Source organism: Tachysurus fulvidraco, chromosome 11 (assembly GCF_022655615.1).
Source record: "Tachysurus fulvidraco isolate hzauxx_2018 chromosome 11, HZAU_PFXX_2.0, whole genome shotgun sequence".
Lineage (NCBI taxonomy): Eukaryota > Metazoa > Chordata > Actinopteri > Siluriformes > Bagridae > Tachysurus > Tachysurus fulvidraco.
The window spans coordinates 25,271,863-25,294,362 of record NC_062528.1 but is presented as its reverse complement, the minus strand read 5'-3'; the positions used below and the strand labels follow the sequence as shown (position 1 = coordinate 25,294,362).

General features: G+C 42.1%; 2 protein-coding genes across 4 annotated transcripts in view; one reads left to right on the top strand and one right to left on the bottom strand.

Moving 5' to 3' along the window:
- Positions 1-11,673: 11,673 nt before the first annotated feature.
- On the top strand, positions 11,674-21,021 carry LOC113637894 (caspase-7-like). Its single transcript, XM_027138841.2, has 5 exons — positions 11,674-14,646; positions 14,731-14,888; positions 17,805-17,904; positions 18,132-18,693; positions 19,078-21,021. Exons 1-5 carry the CDS (start codon positions 14,331-14,333, stop codon positions 19,220-19,222), a joined length of 1,281 nt encoding a protein of 426 aa, XP_026994642.2. The 5' UTR covers positions 11,674-14,330; the 3' UTR covers positions 19,223-21,021.
- Positions 21,022-21,920: 899 nt separating this feature from the next.
- The window catches only part of hectd3 (HECT domain containing 3), a 22,169-nt gene continuing 21,589 nt past the window's right edge, over positions 21,921-22,500 (bottom strand). For all 3 annotated transcript variants that reach the window (XM_027139026.2, XM_027139012.2, XM_027139020.2), the window contains exons 20-21: positions 22,321-22,392; positions 21,921-22,160 (exon numbers count right to left, since the gene is read on the bottom strand). In XM_027139026.2, the coding sequence (XP_026994827.1) occupies positions 22,076-22,160; positions 22,321-22,392 (157 nt within the window). In that variant the 3' untranslated portion in view covers positions 21,921-22,075. The remainder of the gene's footprint in view (positions 22,161-22,320; positions 22,393-22,500) is intronic.

Below are 22,500 nucleotides of genomic sequence, written 5' to 3'. Positions count from 1 at the left end.
AGATAAAAAGCTCATTTCATCATATGAAAAAAAGGGATGGGCGATACGGCTGAAAACTGTATCACGATATCAGTGTTTCATATCGGTCGATATCGATAATTATCGATATATTTTACGACCCATTTAAAATAAGGACAAGGAGAAAAATCTATTAGATTTAAACCTTTTTATTTGAAACGTAACCTTCCTCTGATCAGAATCAGGTGCAGGTGCAGGTGCAGGTTTAGTGTGAGGAAGTTCACTAGCTGTTCACCTTCTGGGGAATAAAGTGTGTAAAATATGTGCAGTGTTTAGTAAAGAGAAATAAACCTGAGATAGACTTATAATTAGGGCTGTAGCTATCAAATATTTTAGTAATCGAGTTTTCTACCAAAGATTTCAGCGATTAATCGAGTAATCAGATACTTTTGCTTAATTAAAGAGCAATATTAAATATACAAGAGAAAATAAGAGGAGTCTCTTAAAATGAACAACTAATTGTTTTCCTTTTTTAGAAAAATAAACTTTTATTTTTTAAATGTATAATATGCATACAACAATATTTTCTATCACAGATAAACATTTAGATACCCGTCGTTTCTCTGTCTGTACTTGTGCTGTGAACAATGACAAAGCTGACTGAAAGGAATTAAGTAGATTAAAGTGCCAAACATTCTGGGTTTTAAATTAACCCTTTTCTGAGATGCAAAAACAAAAAAATAAATTACATTCAATTAAAGGCATACATTCAAATAAATAATTAAATAAATAGATAAAAATTAATAGTAATAATAATACAAAAATAGTGCCTTTAAGTCATGCAACTTAACTTCAGAACTAAAAGATTTTAACTCTTCAGCTCAGACAGAACATAAGCCTTTACTGTCTTCTTGGAATGCTTTGTGGTATTTAAAAGGCAAAAACATGGACAGGAACTTGGGCATAGAGACCATACATGGTTTCACACCGAATGCTTTAAACATATATAACATGGACGACGTGCTGTTGTGGTATGCCATCTCGATCTTGCAATGGACACACGCCACGGCATTTTCTTTACTTTTCGATTTGAAATGATCCCAAAACTTGGACATTTTCTGGTGTTTTCTCCTGTTTTTTTCTTCTCTTTGCTCATTGTCATTGTTATCGCACCCTTACATTTTGCAGCCTGCCCGCGCCCTCAAATCAAAAGACCACTAACTCCTCGACGTCTCCTTCCGCTTTGACGTAAGTGCGTTGTCTCACACACACACACACACACACACACACACACACACACACACACACACACACACACACACACACAAACAGACACACATACACACACAAAATAATTGCACAAGAACGTGACGTGAGCTTTAACATGAATTAAAAGAGGCTTCGAGGCAGAGGAATTGTTTCAGCCCTAACTGAGATACGTCTGTAATATAAAACACAAACCTGATACACTACAGTAACATTGTTTGAAATATAAAACCTGCAGAAATATGAAAAAGTAGCTGATTTTCCTCTTTTATTTACAATTCTCTCGCTCTCTGCGGTTCTTTTTCTGCTCATCAGTCGCCGGTTACTGAAGAGGAATCCAGCAGACCGGCACGAGACGACGATATGGTGCAACCAAACTTGATACATGATTGGGTGTTAGTGTGTCACTCCCTACATTGCTATGTTACCAGAGAGTGAGTGGCTTTGTTAATGCAACCAAACTTGCTTCTCAACCTCGGTTTTCTTCCGACAAAAGATAAAAAATATCGAACGTTTTATCGAGCACATTTTTTTATTGATATCGATCACGTGTCTATCACGATACATATGGTTATCGTTTTATCGCTCAGCCCTAATGAAAAGGTTATTTAACTGTCAGTTGGCGCGGGGTAAAAAGACGGACCCAACTGCAGGATAGCTAAAATAAACAGTTATTTATTAACACAAAAACACGAAACAGAACAAAGACAATACCAGACATGAAGACAATAGGATTCTGCGCTGCACAAGGCAACTCGGCTTAACTAAATCCTAATAATAATCATGACACATAAGGGACAGGTGTGCAGAGGCGGAGAGAAAAAGACAAGTGTGGGGCAGACACATGAACACCAAACATAACCAAAGAGGCACATGGCCAAAATCTGGGCACATGGCCAACCCCCCCCCCCCCCCCTTTCTTGGAGGGATGGTCCGTTTGCAGGGCATGGGTTTGGCGGGCTGCCCTTCCAGAGGTGGAGGGCAGTCCGGGCGCTCATCCTCTAGTCTGACCTCTGCATTTTCCGCTGATCCCGCTCTCTCATCAGCAGGCATCTCTGCTGCCTTCTCTTTTTCTTTTGATGATAATAACCACCGTTTCATTTTTGATTAAGTTTAGTTCACAAAATAGACCGACTGCTGTTTAGCAAAACACCAAATGTGCATCTAGCTATCATCTCGCGAACCCCTCCCCTCCGCGACCCCCCTCTGCTGCAGTTGATCCTCCATCTTCCTCTTGTAGCACGCCTTTCCTTCCCTGATCTCCTTCCTCGGTTCTCTCTGGACAGTTTTCAGCTCTTTCTTGTTTCCTGATTTAAAAACCCTCTTCTTCTCTTTAAGGAGAGTCTTTATATCAGGGTTGATCCATGGTTTGTTGGGAAAACACCGTACAGTCCTGATAGGTACAGTGCTCTCCACACAGAAGTTCTGTTAGATTGCTGATATCCTCCCCATGAGGATTACACAATTCCTTCCACATAGTTGTTTCAAAACAGTCTTTCAGAGCCTCATCAGACCATGTCCTTACTGTGCAGGAGAATAAATCCAGTGTCTCTGGTGTGGCATGAAACATACTGGGTGAATGTGGGCAGAGTGGAGGATGCAGGGGCATGATTGAAATCTCCAGAGATATTGAGAAGGGCGTTTGGGCTCTGTGTTAACAGTCTGTTAACGGTATGAAGAAGACCCGACAGCGTCTGTACCACCTGAGACGCTTAAGGGACTTTAAACTACCCTCTCAGGTGCTAAAGACTTTCTACACCTGCGTCACTGCACTGACAACCTGCATCATTGAGAGCGTCCTGACGGGTAGCATCACTTCCTGCTTCAGAAACAGCACCATGCAGGACAGGCGAGCCCTCCGGAGGGTGGTGCGGTCAGCTGAACGTACCATCCACACTGAGCTCCCTGACCTGCAGGACCTACAGCACGCGGTGCCGGACCAGAGCCAGGAAGATTGTAAAAGATCTCAGTCATCCCAACAATGGTCTCTTTTCTTTGTTACGTTCAGGGAAATGCTTCTGCTCCTTGAAAGCAAACACAAAGAGAATGAGGAGAAGCTTCTCTCTCCATCTAATCTGTTTTTATGTACACCTTTTTTTCACTGTCACTTTAACTCTGGACTTGTACAGCACAGCCACTTTATACACTATATACACTATTTACACACCAAACTGCAGCTGGACACTTTAAGGACAATCTTTAAAAACCATACACATTTATGTATATGTATATTTATGTAAATACATTATTTTTTAAACTTTATTTTTCATATTTTATTTTTATAGTTTTTATATAGTTTATACTTTTTTATTTATCTATCTCCTTTTGGTTTTAGTTTATTTTTTTATCCTAAATTGCATTCCTTTTTTATGCTTATATACCGGACAGTTGCAGAAAGCATTTCACTGCATGTCGTATCCTGTATGTACGTGTATGTGACAAATAAAATTTGATTTGATTTGATCTGAAGGTCCTTACAGCAGATCTGTTCTTTAATAGTGATGTGACCAGATTTACACCATCTATTATTTACAAAAACTGCCAGTCCTCCTCCCTTTCTCTTACCGCTCTCCATCGTTCTGTCCACACGCAGTAGTTGAAATCCATCCAGAGCCACGGTCGTATCTGGTGTTAGCGTGGTTAGCCATGACGCTGTGAACAGCATGATGCTACACTCCAGAAATTCCCTCTGATTCCAGGTAAGAGCCGCTAGCTCGTCCATCTTGTTGGGTGAAGATTTCACATTTCCCATAACGATGGACGGGAGAGTAGGTCTATAACGTCTCCTTTTAGTCCAAGACAGAGCCCCAGCATGGATTCCCCCGTTCGTTTTTTTCCTGTAGTAGCATCGCTGTGTTGCAGAATGCTAACAGCTGGTCCCTGGTGTAAACAATAGGACCGCGGCTGTGGACAGAGTTTCCAGACGCGACTGAAAACAAAGTCCAAAAAAGCAGTTAAAGTAGAGCAAACTCAGTGACTTTGTTGATGCCCATTGTGCAGTTTACAGTTACCTACACATACACTAAAATAGAAAAGTGCCGGAACACTATAAAATAAATAAATAAAATAAATAAAAAGGGAGTATATAAATAAATAAAATAAAGGGAGCTGCTGCAACACGTCTCTTACCAAACACGTCAATCTGAATCTAGGAATCTGTCGGTAAGTTAGTGATCAGTTCTTTAACGAGTCATATAGAGGTAAAACTCCTCTATACAAAACACAGTTATTTGTTCACTGTCATCATTTTGTTATAAATGATTTATAAATGATAATAACGTTAGTGTCATGACGCGGGGCAGGAAGCGGACCCAAACGCAGGATAGCAAAACAAAACAGGGTTTAATAACAGAGGAACACGAAACACGACACGGACTAGAGACAGGACAAAGACAACAGTAGATTCCGCGCTGCCATTGGCAACGCGGCACACTTAAATACAAAGGACAATGATGACACAATGAGGAGCAGGTGTGGTGACAGGGAGGTGCAGACGAAGGCGGGGCAGACACGTGACGAGAAACGTAAATAAAACAACTGCACGTGGCCAAAGTCCAGGCTGAGTCATGACAGAGCCCCCCCCCCCCCCAAATCCCGACAAGGTCCAGGTGGGGGGCGAGGCACACGGCAAAGGCAGGTGGGGGGAGCAAGGCACACGGCGAAGGCAGGTGGGGGGAGCACGGCACATTGCGGCACAGCCAGAGAGGGCCGAGCGACGTCCACAGCCAAGCTGGAGGGCCGAGCGACGTCCACAGCCAAGCTGGAGGGCCGAGCGATGTCCACAGCCGAGCTGGAGGGCCGAATGACATCCACAGCTGAACAGGAGGGCCGAGCGCCACCCCTGACGCACCGCGGCCATTCCCACCACTCAGGAACGGGGAGGGAGGGCGGGGAAGAAAAAAATAAATCCTCCACAGAACAGAAAATCCATAGGGGCCAGAAAATACGGGCCTGCAACACCCCCCCACGAACAGGAAGTGGGGCGACGTCCTCCATGGAAAACAAAATGTTAAGTGACGCCCCCCACTGGACAAATGCGGTGTGATGTCACAGGACACCAAAAAAACAAAACAAAACTCGGGCTGGCGACATGGCCCACAACCCGGAACTGAGGCGGTGCCCCCCGCGGAGAAACCGGATGTGGAGCGGCGTCCCTCACCGAAAAAATGCGGACCGATGTCACCAAACCCGCAAAGTCCAGGGGGAAAAAAAAAACAAAAAAGCTCCCACGATAAGCCGGTCCGAGCACGGCTATCCTGCTGGGTCCTGGTGCGGCGGAATCTTCTGTCATGCAGCGGGGCAGGAAGCGGACCCAAACGCAGGATAGCAAAACAAAACAGGGTTTAATAACAGAGGAACACGAAACACGACACGGACTAGAGACAGGACAAAGACAACAGTAGATTCCGCGCTGCCATTGGCAACGCGGCACACTTAAATACAAAGGACAATGATGACAAAATGAGGAGCAGGTGTGGTGACAGGGAGGAGCAGACGAAGGTGGGGCAGACACGTGACGAGAAACGTAAACAAAACAACTGCACGTGGCCAAAGTCCAGGCTGAGTCATAACTGTTAGATTGTAGCATCAGAAATGAATTAGAAATGTTCAATGCAGAGAACGAATTCTGAGTATGCATCACCATACTTAGCTGTATGTAACGTCACGTCACAAACCACCGCACTATTGCGTAATAAACGTTCCCTGAACTTCTCCTGGTGTTCATTACAAACTCGGAACACTTTCGGTTCAGTTGATGAGACTCATTTCTTCTCTTTGTCATGCTGAAGGTCAGCAGCAGCTTTAGTTTAGTGTAGAAACACACTGAAGTTCTCACTAGGACAAGAAAGTATGACCATATAACCCCAATTTTATCATCTCTACACTGGCTACCTGTTAAGTTTAGAATTGACTACAAACTGCTGCTACTTACGTACAAGGCTCTTAATGGTTTAGCTCCCATGTATCTAACTAGTCTTCTAACACGTTACAATCCTTCACGCTCTCTGAGATCACAAAACTCAGGGCTTTTGGTAGTTCCCAGAATATCTAAGTCTACTAAAGGTGGTAGAGCATTTTCTTATTTAGCTCCCAAACTTTGGAATAGTCTTCCTGATAGTGTTCGGGGCTCAGACACACTTTCCCAGTTTAAATGTAGATTAAAAACTCATCTCTTCAGTCAGGCGTACACATAATACATCCCATAATATCATGCACCAGTACATCAGACCAGCACATTTTTATGAACAGCAGATATGTTAATCCCTTTCCACTGCTTTTCTCTTTGTACCCATCCCGAGGCATCCAGACACTGTACCAGCTCCCATCGTCCTCTGTGGGACGAAGCCTTTGGACATCCACTGAGCCGAGGCCGACTCTAAGAATCCTGAGACATCTCCAGTTAGACTCTGTGGTACTCAGAAGATCAGAAGTCCTTGAACCTCACACCAATACAACATTTAACTGACTGTATATTACAATCACACCCCCAGTGTCACCCATATGAGGATGGGTTCCCCCTTGAGTCCGGTTCCTCTCAAGGTTTCTTCCTTTACCAATTTAAGGCAGTTTTTCCTTGCCACTGCTGCCTGAGTCACCTCAGACTTGCTCATAGGGGAATAAATACATACACACTGTGAACTATATACATCTAATAATAATCTAGAATTTTTATTCTGTTAATTCTTATTTCTTTTATTATTCGTTATTTCCTTTATCATTAATTATGTTTACCTTCTGCTTTATGTTTATGTTCTGTAAAGCTGCTTTGAGACAAAGTCTATTGTAAAAAGCGCTATACAAATAAACTTGAATTGAATTGAATTGAACTGAAGGTAAGAAACCCTGAGATTTAACATCTTAGTTTATATAAATACATCCTGTGTGGAATGAAGTGGAAATCTACAGTCAAGTTTTTTAATATAAACATTTACTGCTTTTACACATTTATTCTTTAAATTTTCATGAATTAATTTATAAAGATGTTGTAGGACTAATCACTGATGACAAATAAGATCATAATAATATTGTGTAATTCTTAGATTTTACTCATTTTTAATATCAGATTGCAGACTATAAGTACATGTGGAATAAAACTAATTGCATTATAAAGTTGAATGCGAGGTATTTTTGTTGTTGTTGTATTTGTAATATTTCTGTGTAATGACCTGGGTGAATTTTTGTATTGATCTTCTAAATTGCTACAGTATGATACTGTAACACCTATTCCGTTAAGTATTACAGTGAATGAAAGGACTCAGCAGACCAACTTTACTCATGAGTCAAGTGTATTAAAGACTTAACCTGCATATGCAAATCCTACACTACACCAACAATCAACACACCATAAAACAGAGCAGCTCCATAAAACGTCTTCATTTTCTCTACATGAAAAGTCTCCTTAGCTGGACCTTTCCATTTTGGTGCAGGTTTGGCCATATAAGAGTCTGAAGCCCGAGACAGAGGGTGAGTACCCAACCAAACAAAAGCACTATTCGGACGGGACAAGTTTTACGTGGGGACGTGGGGTAACCAGAGGTTACCAGAGCTTCTCTGTGATTTTAGTCCCGTCTGAATGTGCCATCTCGGTAATCATTACGGACAATGTCAGTAAAGATTACGGCGACTTTTACCTTCTGTAAAAAGGTCCGGAAAAATTACCTCAGGTAATACTAATCCCGTCCGAAAAGACCCACTGTAAATATGTACGGTAAAATTCCGTCATTTCCTGTTTAAAAGTAGTTTTTGGCATGTTTTGCAAGTATGGCGGCGCCATGTTGTCTTTTTGAGCACGTGTGTCACAACCAGAGGAGGAAGGAGACAGACCCGTATGCAGGATAGCTTCAAATGAAAGGGGTTTAATAAATAATGAAGAAAGACCTAAAAGACGATAACTGAAACAATACAAATGACGACACTTAACAACGACTAGACATGATGAAGGGGTAAACGTAACTAATGATTCTGCGCTGCACTCGGCAACGCGGCTCGCTTAAATATAAAAAACAATGATGACACAATAAGGATCAGGTGTGGAGACAGGGCGGGGCAGACACGTGACGAGGAAAATAGACAAAAGGCACGTGGCCAAAAGTCCGGGCTGAGTCCTGACAGTACCCCCCCCGCCCCCCCGCCCCCGAGGCGCGGCTCCCGAAGCGGCAAACCCCGACAAGGTCCACGAGGGAGGGGCGAGGCACACGGCGAAGGCAGATGGGGGGAGCAAGGAACACGGCGAAGGCAGGTGGGGGAGCGAGGAACACGGCAAAGGCAGATGGGGGGAGCAAGGTCCACGGCGAGGCTGGTGGGGGGAGCAAGGCACACGGCGAGGCCAGTGGGGGGAGCTAGGCACACGGCGAGGTAGGTGGGGGGAGTAAGGCACACGGCGGCACATCCAGCGAGGGCCAAGCGACGTCCACAGCCGAGCAGAGGGGCCGAACGATGTCCACAGCCGAGCAGAAGGGCCGAGAGACGACCACAGCCGAGCAGAAGGGCCGAGCGACGTCCACAGCCAAACAGAAGGGCCACGCGACTTCCATAGCCGAGCTGAAGGGCCGAGCGACATCCACAGCTGAGCTGAAGGGCCGAGTGACGTCTACAGCCGAGCTGAAGGGCCGAGCGACATCCACAGCCGAGCTGAAGGGCCGCGCATAACCCCCAACGCACCGCTGCCAGATCCACATTCTGATGACCAGAATAGAAGGGTGGGAGGGTGGGAAAGATCCTTCGCCCTGGGCCTGCAGCACCCCCCGTGGACGAAGTGAAGTGACGTCCTCCTCGGAACGGAACCGGAATTGGAGCGATGTCCTTCACCGTAAAAAATGCGGGCTGATGCCGCAGGGCACCAAAAAAAAATAAAAAAAGGGAGCAAAAATGGTATGGTGACATCCTCCGTGAAGGAAGTGAGGCGACGACCGCTTCAAACGGAACCGAAAGTGGAGCGGCGTCCCTCACCGGAAACGATGCGTAGCGATGTCACCGAAAAAAGAAAAAAGGGTCAGAAGGACTGCCGGAGCAGTCCAGGGGAAAAGCCGGTCCGAGCTGGAACCTATCCTACTGGGTCTCAGTTAATTGGCGGAATCATTCTGTCACAACCAGAGGATGAAGGAGACAGACCCGTATGCAGGATAGCTTCAAATGAAAGGGGTTTAATAAATAATGAAGACAAAGACCTAAAAGACGATAACTGAAACAATACAAATGACAACACTTAACAACGACTAGACATGACGAAGGGATAAACGTAACTAATGATTCCGCGCTGCACTCGGCAACGCGGCTCACTTAAATATAAAAGACAATCAAGAAGGATCAGGTGTGGAGACAGGGAGGGGCGGATGAAGGCGGGGCAGACACGTGAAGAGGAAAATAAACAAAAGGCACGTGGCCAAAAGTCCGGGCTGAGTCCTGACAACGTGATAACAGGAAGCAACGTCATACGTACATGACGACAAGGAGGTTACTGTGGTGCGTAAAGCGAGTTACCCCTCCCACTTCTGCTACTTCTACTGAGATGTCTTGTCCCGTGCAAATTGACCAATTAATATTACAGACGTCCTGAGGTAAAATTGCATTACTCCACGTCCCCAGGTAAAACTAATCCCGTCCGAATAGTGCTTAAGTCTCCCTCTTCAAACGACTCAAGTTTCCTTCTTCTGTTATAGTACTTTGCTTGCTGCTGTTGAGCTTGACTAGTCTTTTCTCTTACTCATTCAAACAGTTCTCTCTGCCTCTCCACAGTACTATAGGCCATATGATCAGGATTAGGTGGGTTTCGTATGAGCCCTTCCAAGGGTCTTTTTATCTTGCGGCCTAATGCAATCTCTGCAGGAGTTAGTCCTTTGCTTTCTTGCCAAGCTGTGTTAATGGCATACCGGAACTCGGCCATCCATCTATTCCATTGCCTTTGATTGTCCTTAACAAATGAAGATATCATGGCCTTTAGAGTTTGGTTGGTTCTTTCTGTGATATTTGTTTGAGGATGATATGCAGTGGTTAACTTCTGAACAACTCCCCAATGCTTACATGTTTCATTTAGAAGTTGTGCTGTAAATTGTGGTCCACAGTCTGATACCAGATAAGTGAGGGTTTTTCGACTATGGAGTAGCATCAACTTTACTTTCCCACCGGAAATTTGGAGATTCTCAGTTTATAAATTTGACAGGTTTGACAAACATCCTTGTGTATCTCTGGCCAGTAGCTCCAAACATCCTTGCATTTCCCTGACCAGTAGACCACATTAAGTAAAGGTCTCAGAGGATTAGAGTGGGCAAACTGCAAGAATTTCTCCCTCACTGTAATCGGTATAATTACTTGCATAGTTTCGCCTTGACAATTATCAAGCACACAACGAAACAGATAGTCATTCTGAATGACATAATGATTTCGGGTAGGGTCTGTACCTTAGCCGCTTCCCATAGAGGTTGAAGTGCTGGATCCTGTTTCTGGGCAACCCCAATCTCAAGCTGACATGTAAGTCGGATCCACTTATAACCACCTGACAAACACCAATCTGACCTTTGACCTCATGGAAAGAGACAACTCTGGAGAGTGTGTCGGGCACAAAGTTTCATTGCCCCTTACGATATTTAACTGTGAAGTCAGGTCAGTCTGGTCAATCGAGAAGTTGGGTGGGGATGATTGAAAACCCATGTGAGAGCAGCATGATCTGTTAACACCTCAAAATGTCTGCCTTCCAGATACTGTTTCCACTTCTCAACAGCCCAAATCACCACCAGACACTCCTTCTCGGCCATGGAATAGCACTTTTGTTGCATAGGCTATAACATGTTCAGCTCATCCTGGTCTTGTGTCAATACAGACTTTAAAACTTTTTGTAAAGTCTGGGGGTATCAACACAGGTGCTTTTTGTAGTGCCTTTTTCAGGTCATCAAAAGCCTGCTGGCATTTCATTGTCCAGTTCCATTTGACATTTGTGCTCTTCAGTGCATGTAATGGTGCAGCAATCTCTGAAAAATAAGAAAAAACCTATGGTACCATCCTGCAAGACCTAAAAAGCGTTGTACCTCTTTAAGAGTTGTTGGGAAAGGAAAATTTTGAACAGCTTCCACCCGGTATATAAGAGTCTGAAGCCCGACTCGCCATTTCGGTACTCACTCCCTCAGCCGACACAACATGTCCTAAAAAAGTAATAGACTTTTGGAGCATGTTACATTTCGCCAGGTTTAGGGTCAACCCAACTGCTTCCAACACGTCAAAGAGCTGTCCAAGATGTTCAAGATGTTCTTGGATGCTTTTGGAATAAATTACAATATCGTCTATATAGACAAAACAGAATTTTCCAAGGAAGTCTCTCAACACAGTATTCATCAGGCACTGAAAAGTTGCAGCAGAGTTCTTATGGCCAAACGGTAGACACAGAAACTCATATTGTGCATTTTTGGTCACAAAAGCAGTCTTTGGAATACTAGCCTCATCCATAAGCACCTGCCAATAGCCACTTTTAAGATCCAAAGTGCTAAAAAATGATGCACCATACATTGATTCAACGATGTCCTGAATTTGTGGCATGGGGAATCCATCTAAAGGTGTCTTGGCATTCAAAGACCTATAATCAATACAGAAACGTAGGGTACCATCTTTCTTAGGGACAAGAACTATGGGAGCTGCCCATGGAGAAGTTGATGGTCTGATTATACCTTTTTCCAACATGCTGGAAACTTCCTGATCAATAAATTGCTGTTTGGATATAGAAACTGGATAGGCCCGTTTACGTACCGGATTCTCATCAATGGTGTTAACCTGATGGCGGATCACAGCAGTTTGTCCAAGAGAGTCAGTGCAGACTGTTGGCCGACCCAGCATAAGTGCCTCCAGCTGCCTTTTCTGGGTATTGGAAACATCAGCTCGACTGGACAAATCTTTAATTGTTGCTAAGGTGGTAGGGGATACTTGTATTAAAGTTAATGCCAGATGTAGACTAATTGCTGCAAAAGATGTATAGGGCACAAACGGATGCTTTACTTCGGTCTCTTCAGGTAGAGTGTAAGTCCATCATAAACTCCAGGCCAAGTATTATAGGTAAAGTCAAATCGTGATCTTTCATCACAAAGGCTTTGAATGCATATTGATGTCCATTAAGTATACACTTCCACACTACCTTTCCTAGGGCTGTCTGCACATGACCATTTGCTAATGAAACGGTCTGTCCCTTACAGGACTGCAACATCTCAGAGCTGGGTCTTCAATCTTTTCCAGCAAGATTCTTGTAGTAAATAGTAAGTGCTACCTGTATCTAAAATTGCTTGACATCTATAGTTATGGACTGTAATCATCAAAGTTAGTGGGACAAGTGGTTTCTCCATACCTCAGACTTGCTCATTGGGGGATAAATACATACACATTGTGAACTATAGATACCTAATAATAATCTTGAATTTTTATGTTTTCTTTATATTGCTCCTTATGTTTACCTTCTGTTCTATGTTTATGTTCTGTAAAGCTGCTTTGAGACAAAGTCTATTGTAAAAAGCACTGTACAAATAAACTTGAATTGAATTGAATTGAATCTCCTGACATGACTGCAATGTGGTGGTTCAACTGTCGGCCATTTGCTCCTTTATTATTGTCATTTGACTTCGCCTGATGCTCTGCTTGTCTTTGTCTCCAGTTTGCTCTCTCCTCACTAATATCCCTTTCTACTAGAGTACCCACACGGACTAACTCGTCAACTGTAGAGACAGTGCCTCTAGGTATACTAGCAACACGTGGATTATAGTTCCTGAGTGTGGCTTGTAGTATTTCACGTTCTGACACGGATGGCTTCAATCATAGGCATAAAGCATGATAAAGGTAAATAAAGGTCCTAATATTTTCATCCACAGCTTGTTTTCGTTCTCTACTTCGTCTTTCAACCTCTAGTTCATGGTCGTCAGGTAAGACAGATTGCATAAAGACCCTCTTGAATTGACTCCAATTTCTTGCCCTCTTTCGCTCTGCAATCCACCAGTTCTTGGCTGTATGAGTTAAAACAGAAGGCAACAGAGGTTGAACTGCAAGGAATTCATCACATTTTTCAATGTAAGAAATAGGGTCTTCTCCCTCTAAACTGCCAAACTTGGGAAATTCCAGCTTAATTGGAGTTTTAAAATGTACAGGGTAAGTTGGACTTTCTGGTGTTCCAGGGGGATTGAAACGTGGAGTAGATGTTACAGTACGGTAATATTGAATTAATGATTTCAGCTGACTATCCCTCCATGCCATACGTTACTCCATTGTTGCTTGTCCTACTTTTTGTATGCTCATTTCCAAGGTTTCGTTTACCTGTTGGCATTCAGCCTTGATCTCAGTGGGTAGGGTTTCCTCCAACTGCTGTATCCTTTGATGATGATGCCGTTGCTGAGTTAAAAGTTCTGCACCTGCACTTCCAACCCACTCTTAATGCTGGTTTTTTTATCCATACCTTGCTGTAAATCCATAGAGAATACTCCAAATGATTGTTCCAACTCGTGCATTCTATGTTCCAACTTACTCACCCTTAACTCAAAACTGGTAGTGGTTATAGTGGTAACAGGGAAACTGTTAAAATACTATGAACTTTCTTCCTTTCTTTCTTTCTTTCTTTCTTTCTTTCTTTCTTTCTTTCTTTCTTTCTTTCTTTCTTTCTTTCTTTCTTTCTTTCTTTCTTTCAGTGAAGTGTCTTCACTGGTTTTAGTGATGGTTATGGAAGTCCTAAGAGGTCTGTTATTTTTCCCTTTAACTAAAACAAACAATTAAAAAACTTTGGGTATGCAAGACCCAAGACCTGCCCACTGCTGCCATCAGCCCAAGTTTGTACTCTTAGTGAAGTGAAGCTGTAAAGCTACAGTAGACAGAGATGTTCTGTACAACTGACTGCTCCAGAATTTGTAGCTACAGTTTGAAGAAACACATACGGGTGTGATGTTCAGGGGGCACATACTTTTGGCCATATAATGTATCCTAGTAAGAAACAAAACATATCCCTTCATCTTTAATTAAAGGAACAATTTTCTGCACATTTCTGAGTAAACAGGATAGAAGGACACACATAATGTGTAGAACATCCATGATGCTACAGTCCCAGTGACCAGGACATGTGAACTTACCTGAAACAGGTGCAGCTTTTTCACATGATGCTATTTCATTCTAATTTCTGTCTTAGAGTCATGGAGAGCGTGCGTAAGAACAAGGTCGATCTGATCACCATTCTGTCCTCCGATGTCAACATCTGTTTACAACACGCTGAGAGCAAGGAAATCATCACCAGGCGTGACTACAAGAACCTTAACCATCCAAACCACACTCAAGAGAAGATCATCATTAACCTTCTGGATAACCTGATGAACAAAGGTGACGAGATGTGCTGTAAATTCATGAAGCTGCTGGAGGAAGAAGAGTTTCAGGAGATTTTCCCTCAGCTGAAGAAGCTATTCACACCTGATTCAAGTAATTTTACATGAAACATACAGATTTATCTGTGTTTTAGAGACAGTTGTTAATGAGTCTGTTCTTCTGTTGTTCTCTTTACAGACACTGCAGTCACAGTCCCTGAAAAGGTTCCAGAAACTGCAGTCCCAGTCCCTCAAGAGGTCCCAGAAACTGCAGTCCCAGTCCCTCAAGAGGTCCCAGAAATTGCAGTCTCAGTCCTTCAAGAGGTCCCAGAAACTGCAGTCTCAGTCCCTGAAGGGGTAAGTATAATACAGACACTTAGTTCATGCTGTGATTATCTTCGGTTCTGTACAGTTCGAGTCAAGTCTGATTCATTTTCTGCTCGAAATCATTCTCACTGTTTTAAACTTCATGTCTCCATACCTGCAGTTCGACCCCACAATTAGGATGTTAACAGAAATGTGCACCTCAATTCAGGAGAACTAAGAGCTGAAGAGTAAAAAGGAAATTAATCTACTGTCATAAAGTGTGTGTTTGTACATTTACATTTACAGCATGTGACACTCTCTCTTATCCAGAGCAATGTACAAAAGTGCTTTTAAGTCTTTAAGTCTCATTAACTCTGGTTCACTAGGTTACAGACATAAGATACCATGAGACTAAAACTCTGTTCAAAGTTGTGTTTTTTTTTGTTTTTTTTAGATTATTTTTAATACAGACACAACAAACAGAGAAGAAATTGTTAATTGAAGTGTTTCATGAAGAAGTAGGTCTACAACCAACTCAGCTGTTCAGACATCATGTGAAGTTCATTCTACCACCTCGGTGCAGCACAGAAAAGTGTCTTGTATACTTACCCTGAGAGAAGGTGGGACCAGTGGAGCAGTGCTGTAGATCTGAGGGTGTGAGGTGCAGTGTGAGGAGTGATGAGGGCTTTAAGGTAAGAGGGAACTTGGCTTTGTAGGCAAGCATCAGTGTTTAAATCTGATGTGTTCAGCTTCAGGAGCCAGTGGAGGAACACATCAGTGTGGTGGTTTGGAGAATTTTGGCAGGTTGTAGACAAGTCACACAGCTGCATTATGTGCATTATCATCCACTGTACATTTACAGAGGATGAATTGTGTTCATATGTAGACCTGATAGAGAGCTGCAATAGTCCAGTGTTGAGATGACAAGAGACTGAACAAGTACCTGAGCAGTCTGTGTGGAGAAAAGTGACTGAATCCCTCTGATGTTGTAGAGAAGGAGATTATATCGTTATGCAGGGATATAGCAAGGTCATGACCTGGGATGATCAGCAGTTTAGTTTTGCTGGGATTGAGCTTCAACTGATGAGCAGTCATCCATAATGATATGTCTGCCAGACATACTGAGATCCGATCAGGTATCTGATGGTGGGAAAAAAAAGATAAGTTGTGTATCATCAGCATAGCAGTGGTAAGGGAACCCATGTGAGAAAATGTCAGTTTGGCCGATCTAGCAGCATGTAGCTTCTCAGAGACATCCAAAAGGACTGTATCTGTGGAATGAGCTGCTTTAAAGCCAGACTGGTTGGGATCTTGGAGGTTGTTCTGTGAGAGATAGACAGACAGTTGATCATAGACAATGCGTTCAAGAATTTTTGAAAGAGAAGAGAGAAGTGATACCGGTCTGTAGTTACTGATATCCTGATGGATCCAGAGCAGGGATCCATTGATGATTGTGCTGATGAAGGGCAGAAGTATGGAGCATAGTGGAAGGGACTGGATACAATGGTAGGATTGCAGGTGGTAGGATTGCAAGACTGGATGAGTTGTAAAATCTCCTCTGCTGCTACAGTTGAGAAATGCGACAAGGCCAAGTAGGAGGAAGGAGTGGGGAATCCATACTGTGAGATGTACAGGGGTAACCAAGAGAGCAAGCTTCAATGTCTGGGAGGATGAAGCAGGTGAATCCAGGGGGTTGAGAAGAGAAGAAAAGATGTTGTGGAGCTTACAGATTACGGTAATCTGCATCAAATTGTGATTTCTTCCACTTTCTCTTAGATGATCTTAGCTTTCTTCTATTGTAAAGCAACACATCTGAAAGCAAAGGAGCAGAACAATAAGTTTTCTTGCGTTTAGTGGACAGAGAGCAGAGAAAGTCCATGGTTGAGGAAAGAGAGCAGAGGAAAGTGTCTGTGGCTGAGTCCAAGGGTACTGAGGAGGAGGAGTCACAATCAGGAAGAGAAGAACGAGTGCCAGAAGCTACAGAAGAAGGGCAGACAGATTGAGGGTTGCGGCGGGTAAGAGCGAGGGGGTGAGACGTAGTTTTAGGTAGCATAGGGAGAGTGAAGGATACCAGGTGATGATCAGAGATGTGTAGTGGGGTAGCAGTCATGTCTGTAGCGGGAGAAGGATGGATGAAAACCAGGTCCATTACATTGCCTCCTTTGTGTGTGGGGATGTAGCTGTTGATCGTCAGGGCTAATGAGTCCAGAAGGGTCAGGAGGGAAAGATTGAAGCTTGTCAGATGGGAGGTTTAAGTCACCAAGCACCGTCAGAGGGGTTGCTGTTGGAAGAGAAAGCACTGAGCAGTGTGTAAAAGTCTTCCAGGATGTCACCTAGGGGACCAGAAGGGCCGTAGATAACAATGATGAAGGTTGATTGGAGATGTGTCTGAAGTGGCATGGAATATAAAAGAGATAAAAGAGACAAGAGGAGGGGCGTGAAACACCTTCTCCTTGACAACAGTAGACCTGTACCACCATCCCTGCCCATTTTTCATGGTGAGAGAAGAAGAAGATAGACAGTGGTGTAGCAGTGTTCTGTGGGGAGATTCAGGTCTCACTTAGTGCCGGGTAGCCAAAGGAGTGGTAGGAACCTAAAGCTGAGATAAAATCAGCTTTCCTTCCTGTTTGAGACTTACACAACAGAGGAGGGTAGATGAGGTTACATGTGACATGTGACCTCTGCTCTGTAGACAAGATTGCCTGTGATGGTAAGAGGTGACTACAGAGATGGGTTTGAGGGACATATCTAAAGTCAACAATGAGTGAGATTTAAAATATGGTTTGATAAAATAGATCAAAACAGTTCTAGACACTTAATAACCTAGGTTGAATCCTACCTTTCCAGAAAATATATTCAATAAAGAGTGTTAAAGCACACAGTTTGTAGCCTTTTATAACATTATAGTAAAAGCAGTTATATGTATATAAATATGTATATGAGATCTGTAATTAAAATGTGTTTCAGATTGGAGAGTATAAAATGTCCAGCATGCCTCGTGGTGTGTGCCTGATCATCAACAACATGAAGTTTGATCAGCCACGTCGGGGATCTGAGAAAGATGAAGGTAGATGTATTAGATTTATACTTATATTTATTAGATTTATTTATATTTATGTAGGAAATGAATGAATGAATGAATGAATGAACATAACCAGTCACACCAGATGGCCCTCTGGTGGTGGGACAGGGAAATGTCCATCAGCCCCTGACAGAGTCCTGTGAGAAGCAGCAACTCTAACAAAAAACAACAAAACAGACTCTATCATTTCTTTTCTTATGTTTATCTATCAGAGTCTCTCACAAAAGTCTTTGAATGGCTGGGCTTCACGGTGGAGGTCTACAGGGACCAAACCACAGAACAGATGAAGGACATCTTTGGGAAATACAGGAACCAAACGCATGAAGGCGACTGCTTCGTGTGCTGCATCCTCAGCCATGGCAACTCTGACGGGGTTCAAGGAACAGACGGAGAGGTCGTCCGAGGATCTGATATCTTTGACCAGTTTAACGGAAACTCCTGCCCAAGTCTCATCAATAAGCCCAAAGTGTTCATCATCCAGGCCTGCCGTGGAAAGCAGTACCATCAACAGGTTAAAGTCCAGTCAGATGGCCACGTGGAAGAGAATGCAGGAGAGGAGAAAGCAGAAGACGAAGAAGAAGAAGAAGAAGAAGAAGAAGAAGAAGAAGAAGAAGAAGAAGAATTAGAAGCTGATGCTGTGCAGATCACTATTCCCGCTGGAGCTGATGTCCTGGTGGCCTGGTCTAGCGTTAAAGGCTACCTCTCCTTTAGGAAGCCTTCTGGTTCCTGGTTCATCCAGTGTTTGTGTGAACAGTTAAAAATGTCCTGTCAGAGGTAAGAAGGGACTCAGTAAAGTAAAAATGTTATATAGGGGGTAGAAATAATGTCATGAGACACAAACCAATATTAGAGTTTCCTCTGATCAGATTGTAACCGCAAATAATCCATATCTGGTTTTAAAGTGAACACACACCTGTCCTAATTCACACCACAGCTAATTACTGGGCTGTTGTTTTAACACTTCTAACTGAAATATGCAGTAAGAAGTAAATCAGCAGTTCAATGTGAGCTGAACCTCTGCAGTCGTGTTCACTTGATGTCCAGACATCATCCTGACACTTACACCGTGATGATGACCAGAGAATGTCACGTCTCATATACAGTAGTGAGAGTAAATAATAACACTAACATTCTTTGTCTATTGCTGTTGTTCCTCAGGGGTGAAGACATCCAATCCATCCTTCTGAAGGTCAATGATGAAGTCAGTCAAAAAGCTGAAAGATACAAGAATAAGGATGCCAAACAGATGCCAGAGCAAAAGGTCACCCTGAGAAAGAAGCTGGTGTTCCGTGTGCCGCAGTAGAACATGTTTATAACCAACACAGCAGAACCTTACAACATGACCACCACTTTACTGCTGATGATAAAAACACCACAACAGAAATCTACAACAATAATGGGCCTCATTTATCAGTCCTGTAGGAAAGCTGTGTGTAAATGTTTGCACAAATCATCGATTCTCATGAAATTATAATAGATTAAGAAATCGTCTTGTTTTCTTCTGTAAGTTACGAGACACACTGCAGCTCACGTGCCCTAGTCCACACCCACAAAACTCCATCAAACAACACAAACATTTCTTCTTATTTTAATGATTGAACTTATTTGTCTTTATCTATGGATTTATGTTGGCTTGCTTTCTTTCATTCTAAATGTTTAATATATACTTTGTTCATGCCATTAATATCAACATTTTTGTGTAAATCAAATTAAACCTAACATTAGTCTTACACAAATATACAGACTCAGGGAAAGGAAACAAATGTGTAAATTCTCCTGTCATTAAATCTGTATGATAAATGCGGCCTAATCTCAGGAAAGTACAATAACTTAAATTACAATAATAAAGTGAGGCACAAATGACTTCTTTTTTAGAATAAACAAACTTTTTAAACTTTTATAATTTTTATTCTGTATTTCTGTGAAGCTTCTGTGTGACATTGTTCACTGTTTAAATGATCCATCAGACACGAGATGTGTCACACTGTGGGACTCGACAATGACAATAAACAACAACTTGTGAGAATGGTGGATAGAATGGATGATAAAGGAAATGAATGGGTAACTTTATTCTCATTAGATAAACCTTATCAATGCTATTTAACTTCAAAACCCTGCTCTCATATTCCCATACAAAAGAAAAGTGACAGTAAGGCTACAGGTACTAGTAAACGTAGAGCTACTGTAGGAGAAAAAGAAAAAGAGAAGCAAAAAAGAAGAGAATCTAAAAAACAGTAGAAGAAATAAAACAACTGTTGAATAAAATAAAGAAAATGAAGCTTGAGGAATGAAGAAATCAATGGATGAAGAAGACAACGAGGGATCAGACGCTGTACCGAGACAGCTGGAAGAAGATTCCCAAAGAAAGGAGTATTATAATGCATCATGTTTCATTATGTTTTATTTTCAGACATTCAAGAGAATTCTGAAATGCTTTACTTTTTATTATAATCATGTATTCTCCTGTACTAGAACTGATAAGATTAATATTGCTTATTTTGACTGTAAACTAAGATGAAAGCTGTTTCTTGTAGTGAAAGCTTATGAAACCCACTGTGTATTCGCTGGGAGTAATCTGCATGTGAAGTGTTTTAATCTGCATGTGAAGTGTTTTAATCTGCATGTGAAGTGTTTGCTGTCGAATTCGGCGGCAAGAGAAAGTTTCAGTCATATATAATCACAGCCTGACAGCTGCAGGAAGTTAACTGTAACCATATAACCATATATAGAAGTGTTAATCTTGAAGATAAGGAAAAACATTAGTAGCACACAGAGTCGCTGACGAGAAATGTTTGGGAGTCGAGATTTTGGCTGTCGAGAAAACCCAAAGGGGCCACAACTGATAACGAAATTCAACTGGCAACAGTAATGATACAGAATGTATAAAAGATTGTCCTGAATTACATTGTGTGCATTCTATTGTAAACAGCCTTAGTGCATGTTATACTCTGGGTGCATCATAGAACACTTGGAGAGTGTTTCTTGGTTTGTTATAATCTTTGCATCTTAACTACTTTTACTTATTAATGATAACTTATACTGTTTGATTATTTGAAGGAGATTTTATTTGTAATTTTTATTTTACATATATTACACACATTTATCTGTATTACACCACTCTTAATAAAAACAAGGCCTCCCATTGTGAGGATCCTGAAAAGACAAAAAGGTCTAAGTCTGACTCCTTCATCTAAATGTTCACACAATAGATTAGGTAGAAGAACTCGAAGAGGATCCTTTGTTAGAGGACCGAGGGGACTTCGAAGGACACCTGCGTTCAAGGTAAGACCAACTCTGATAGTTGATCTTGTGTTTTTAAACTAACCCGTGCAAACTAGGACACATTCCTTAGTGGGAGAGCGTAAGGGTTTCCTACGAAATCCGAAATCATGTCATTAAGGGACACGTACGTCAGAATAAATTACATCAAACTCAAAGAAGAAAAAACTCAGAAATCTGCAGATTTAAAGTATTTCGTGATTACATGTGGAAACATGTATTATTATTATTATTATTATTATTATTATTATTATTATTATTATACCATGTGGCATTTTAGTGACATACAACATTTATTTTAAAGTGAAATTTTATTTTTGCAGTTTAACACTTTTACACATTACCCACAATGCTGTTCACCTCTCAGCAGATAAGATCCATGTTTTCAGGTGTGCACATGGAGGCAGATCTTTACAGCTGGGCAGCTGCTTAATGTCTCATCATGTGGTTCGTTCATCTGTTTATGTTTTTTACTATAAAATAAAGACACTGATGAGATGAGACGATACGACCGATGTGAAGGATGACGGTCGGTGGTACAGTGAGTCTGAAGGACAAGTGGAAAAGTGACAGATTGATATTGAACTAAGAGAACTTTAAAATGTTATATGTTGTCATGACAACAAAGAATGGCAAATCACTGTGTAGAATCCCAAAAAACTTTGATTTCTGACAGATTTAGTGAAAAGAAAACTGAAAAAAAAGTAAGAGGACACATGAGATTGTGCATCACTGCAGATTAAACTGCAATTATTTTTAATGTTTTATTTGTACAGCTGTTTATATGGGGGTGTGTCCAGCTGTGTCCAGCTGTGTCCAGCTGTGTCCAGGTGTGATGTGTGTTACAGATTCTGATGAAGAATGCGGTGTGTATCAGTCACTCTTCCCATGGACTCATGTCTGTGTCGATGGCCACACAGTTATACGCGGCATAGCGGAGTTTCTCCTCACACACCTTGGCACTGTGCAGAACACACACACACACACACACACACACACACACACACACACACACACACACACATCACATTGTTTAAGGAAATAAATGACAAGACTTTAAACTAGAACAAAACCATACATCCAGGTAATAATGTGCATGTTAAATAGAGGGATAAAAGTCACCTGGGGTATTTTGGTAAATAAAGTGTGCTGGAACACGTGGAGGACTGAGGAAGGGCATCTGTGGTTTCAGATCTGCATAAAAGAACACAATAAAAACATTAAAGTGAAGCCAGGGAACACACACACACACACACACACACACACACACACTCACAGACAGACACACACTCACACAGACAT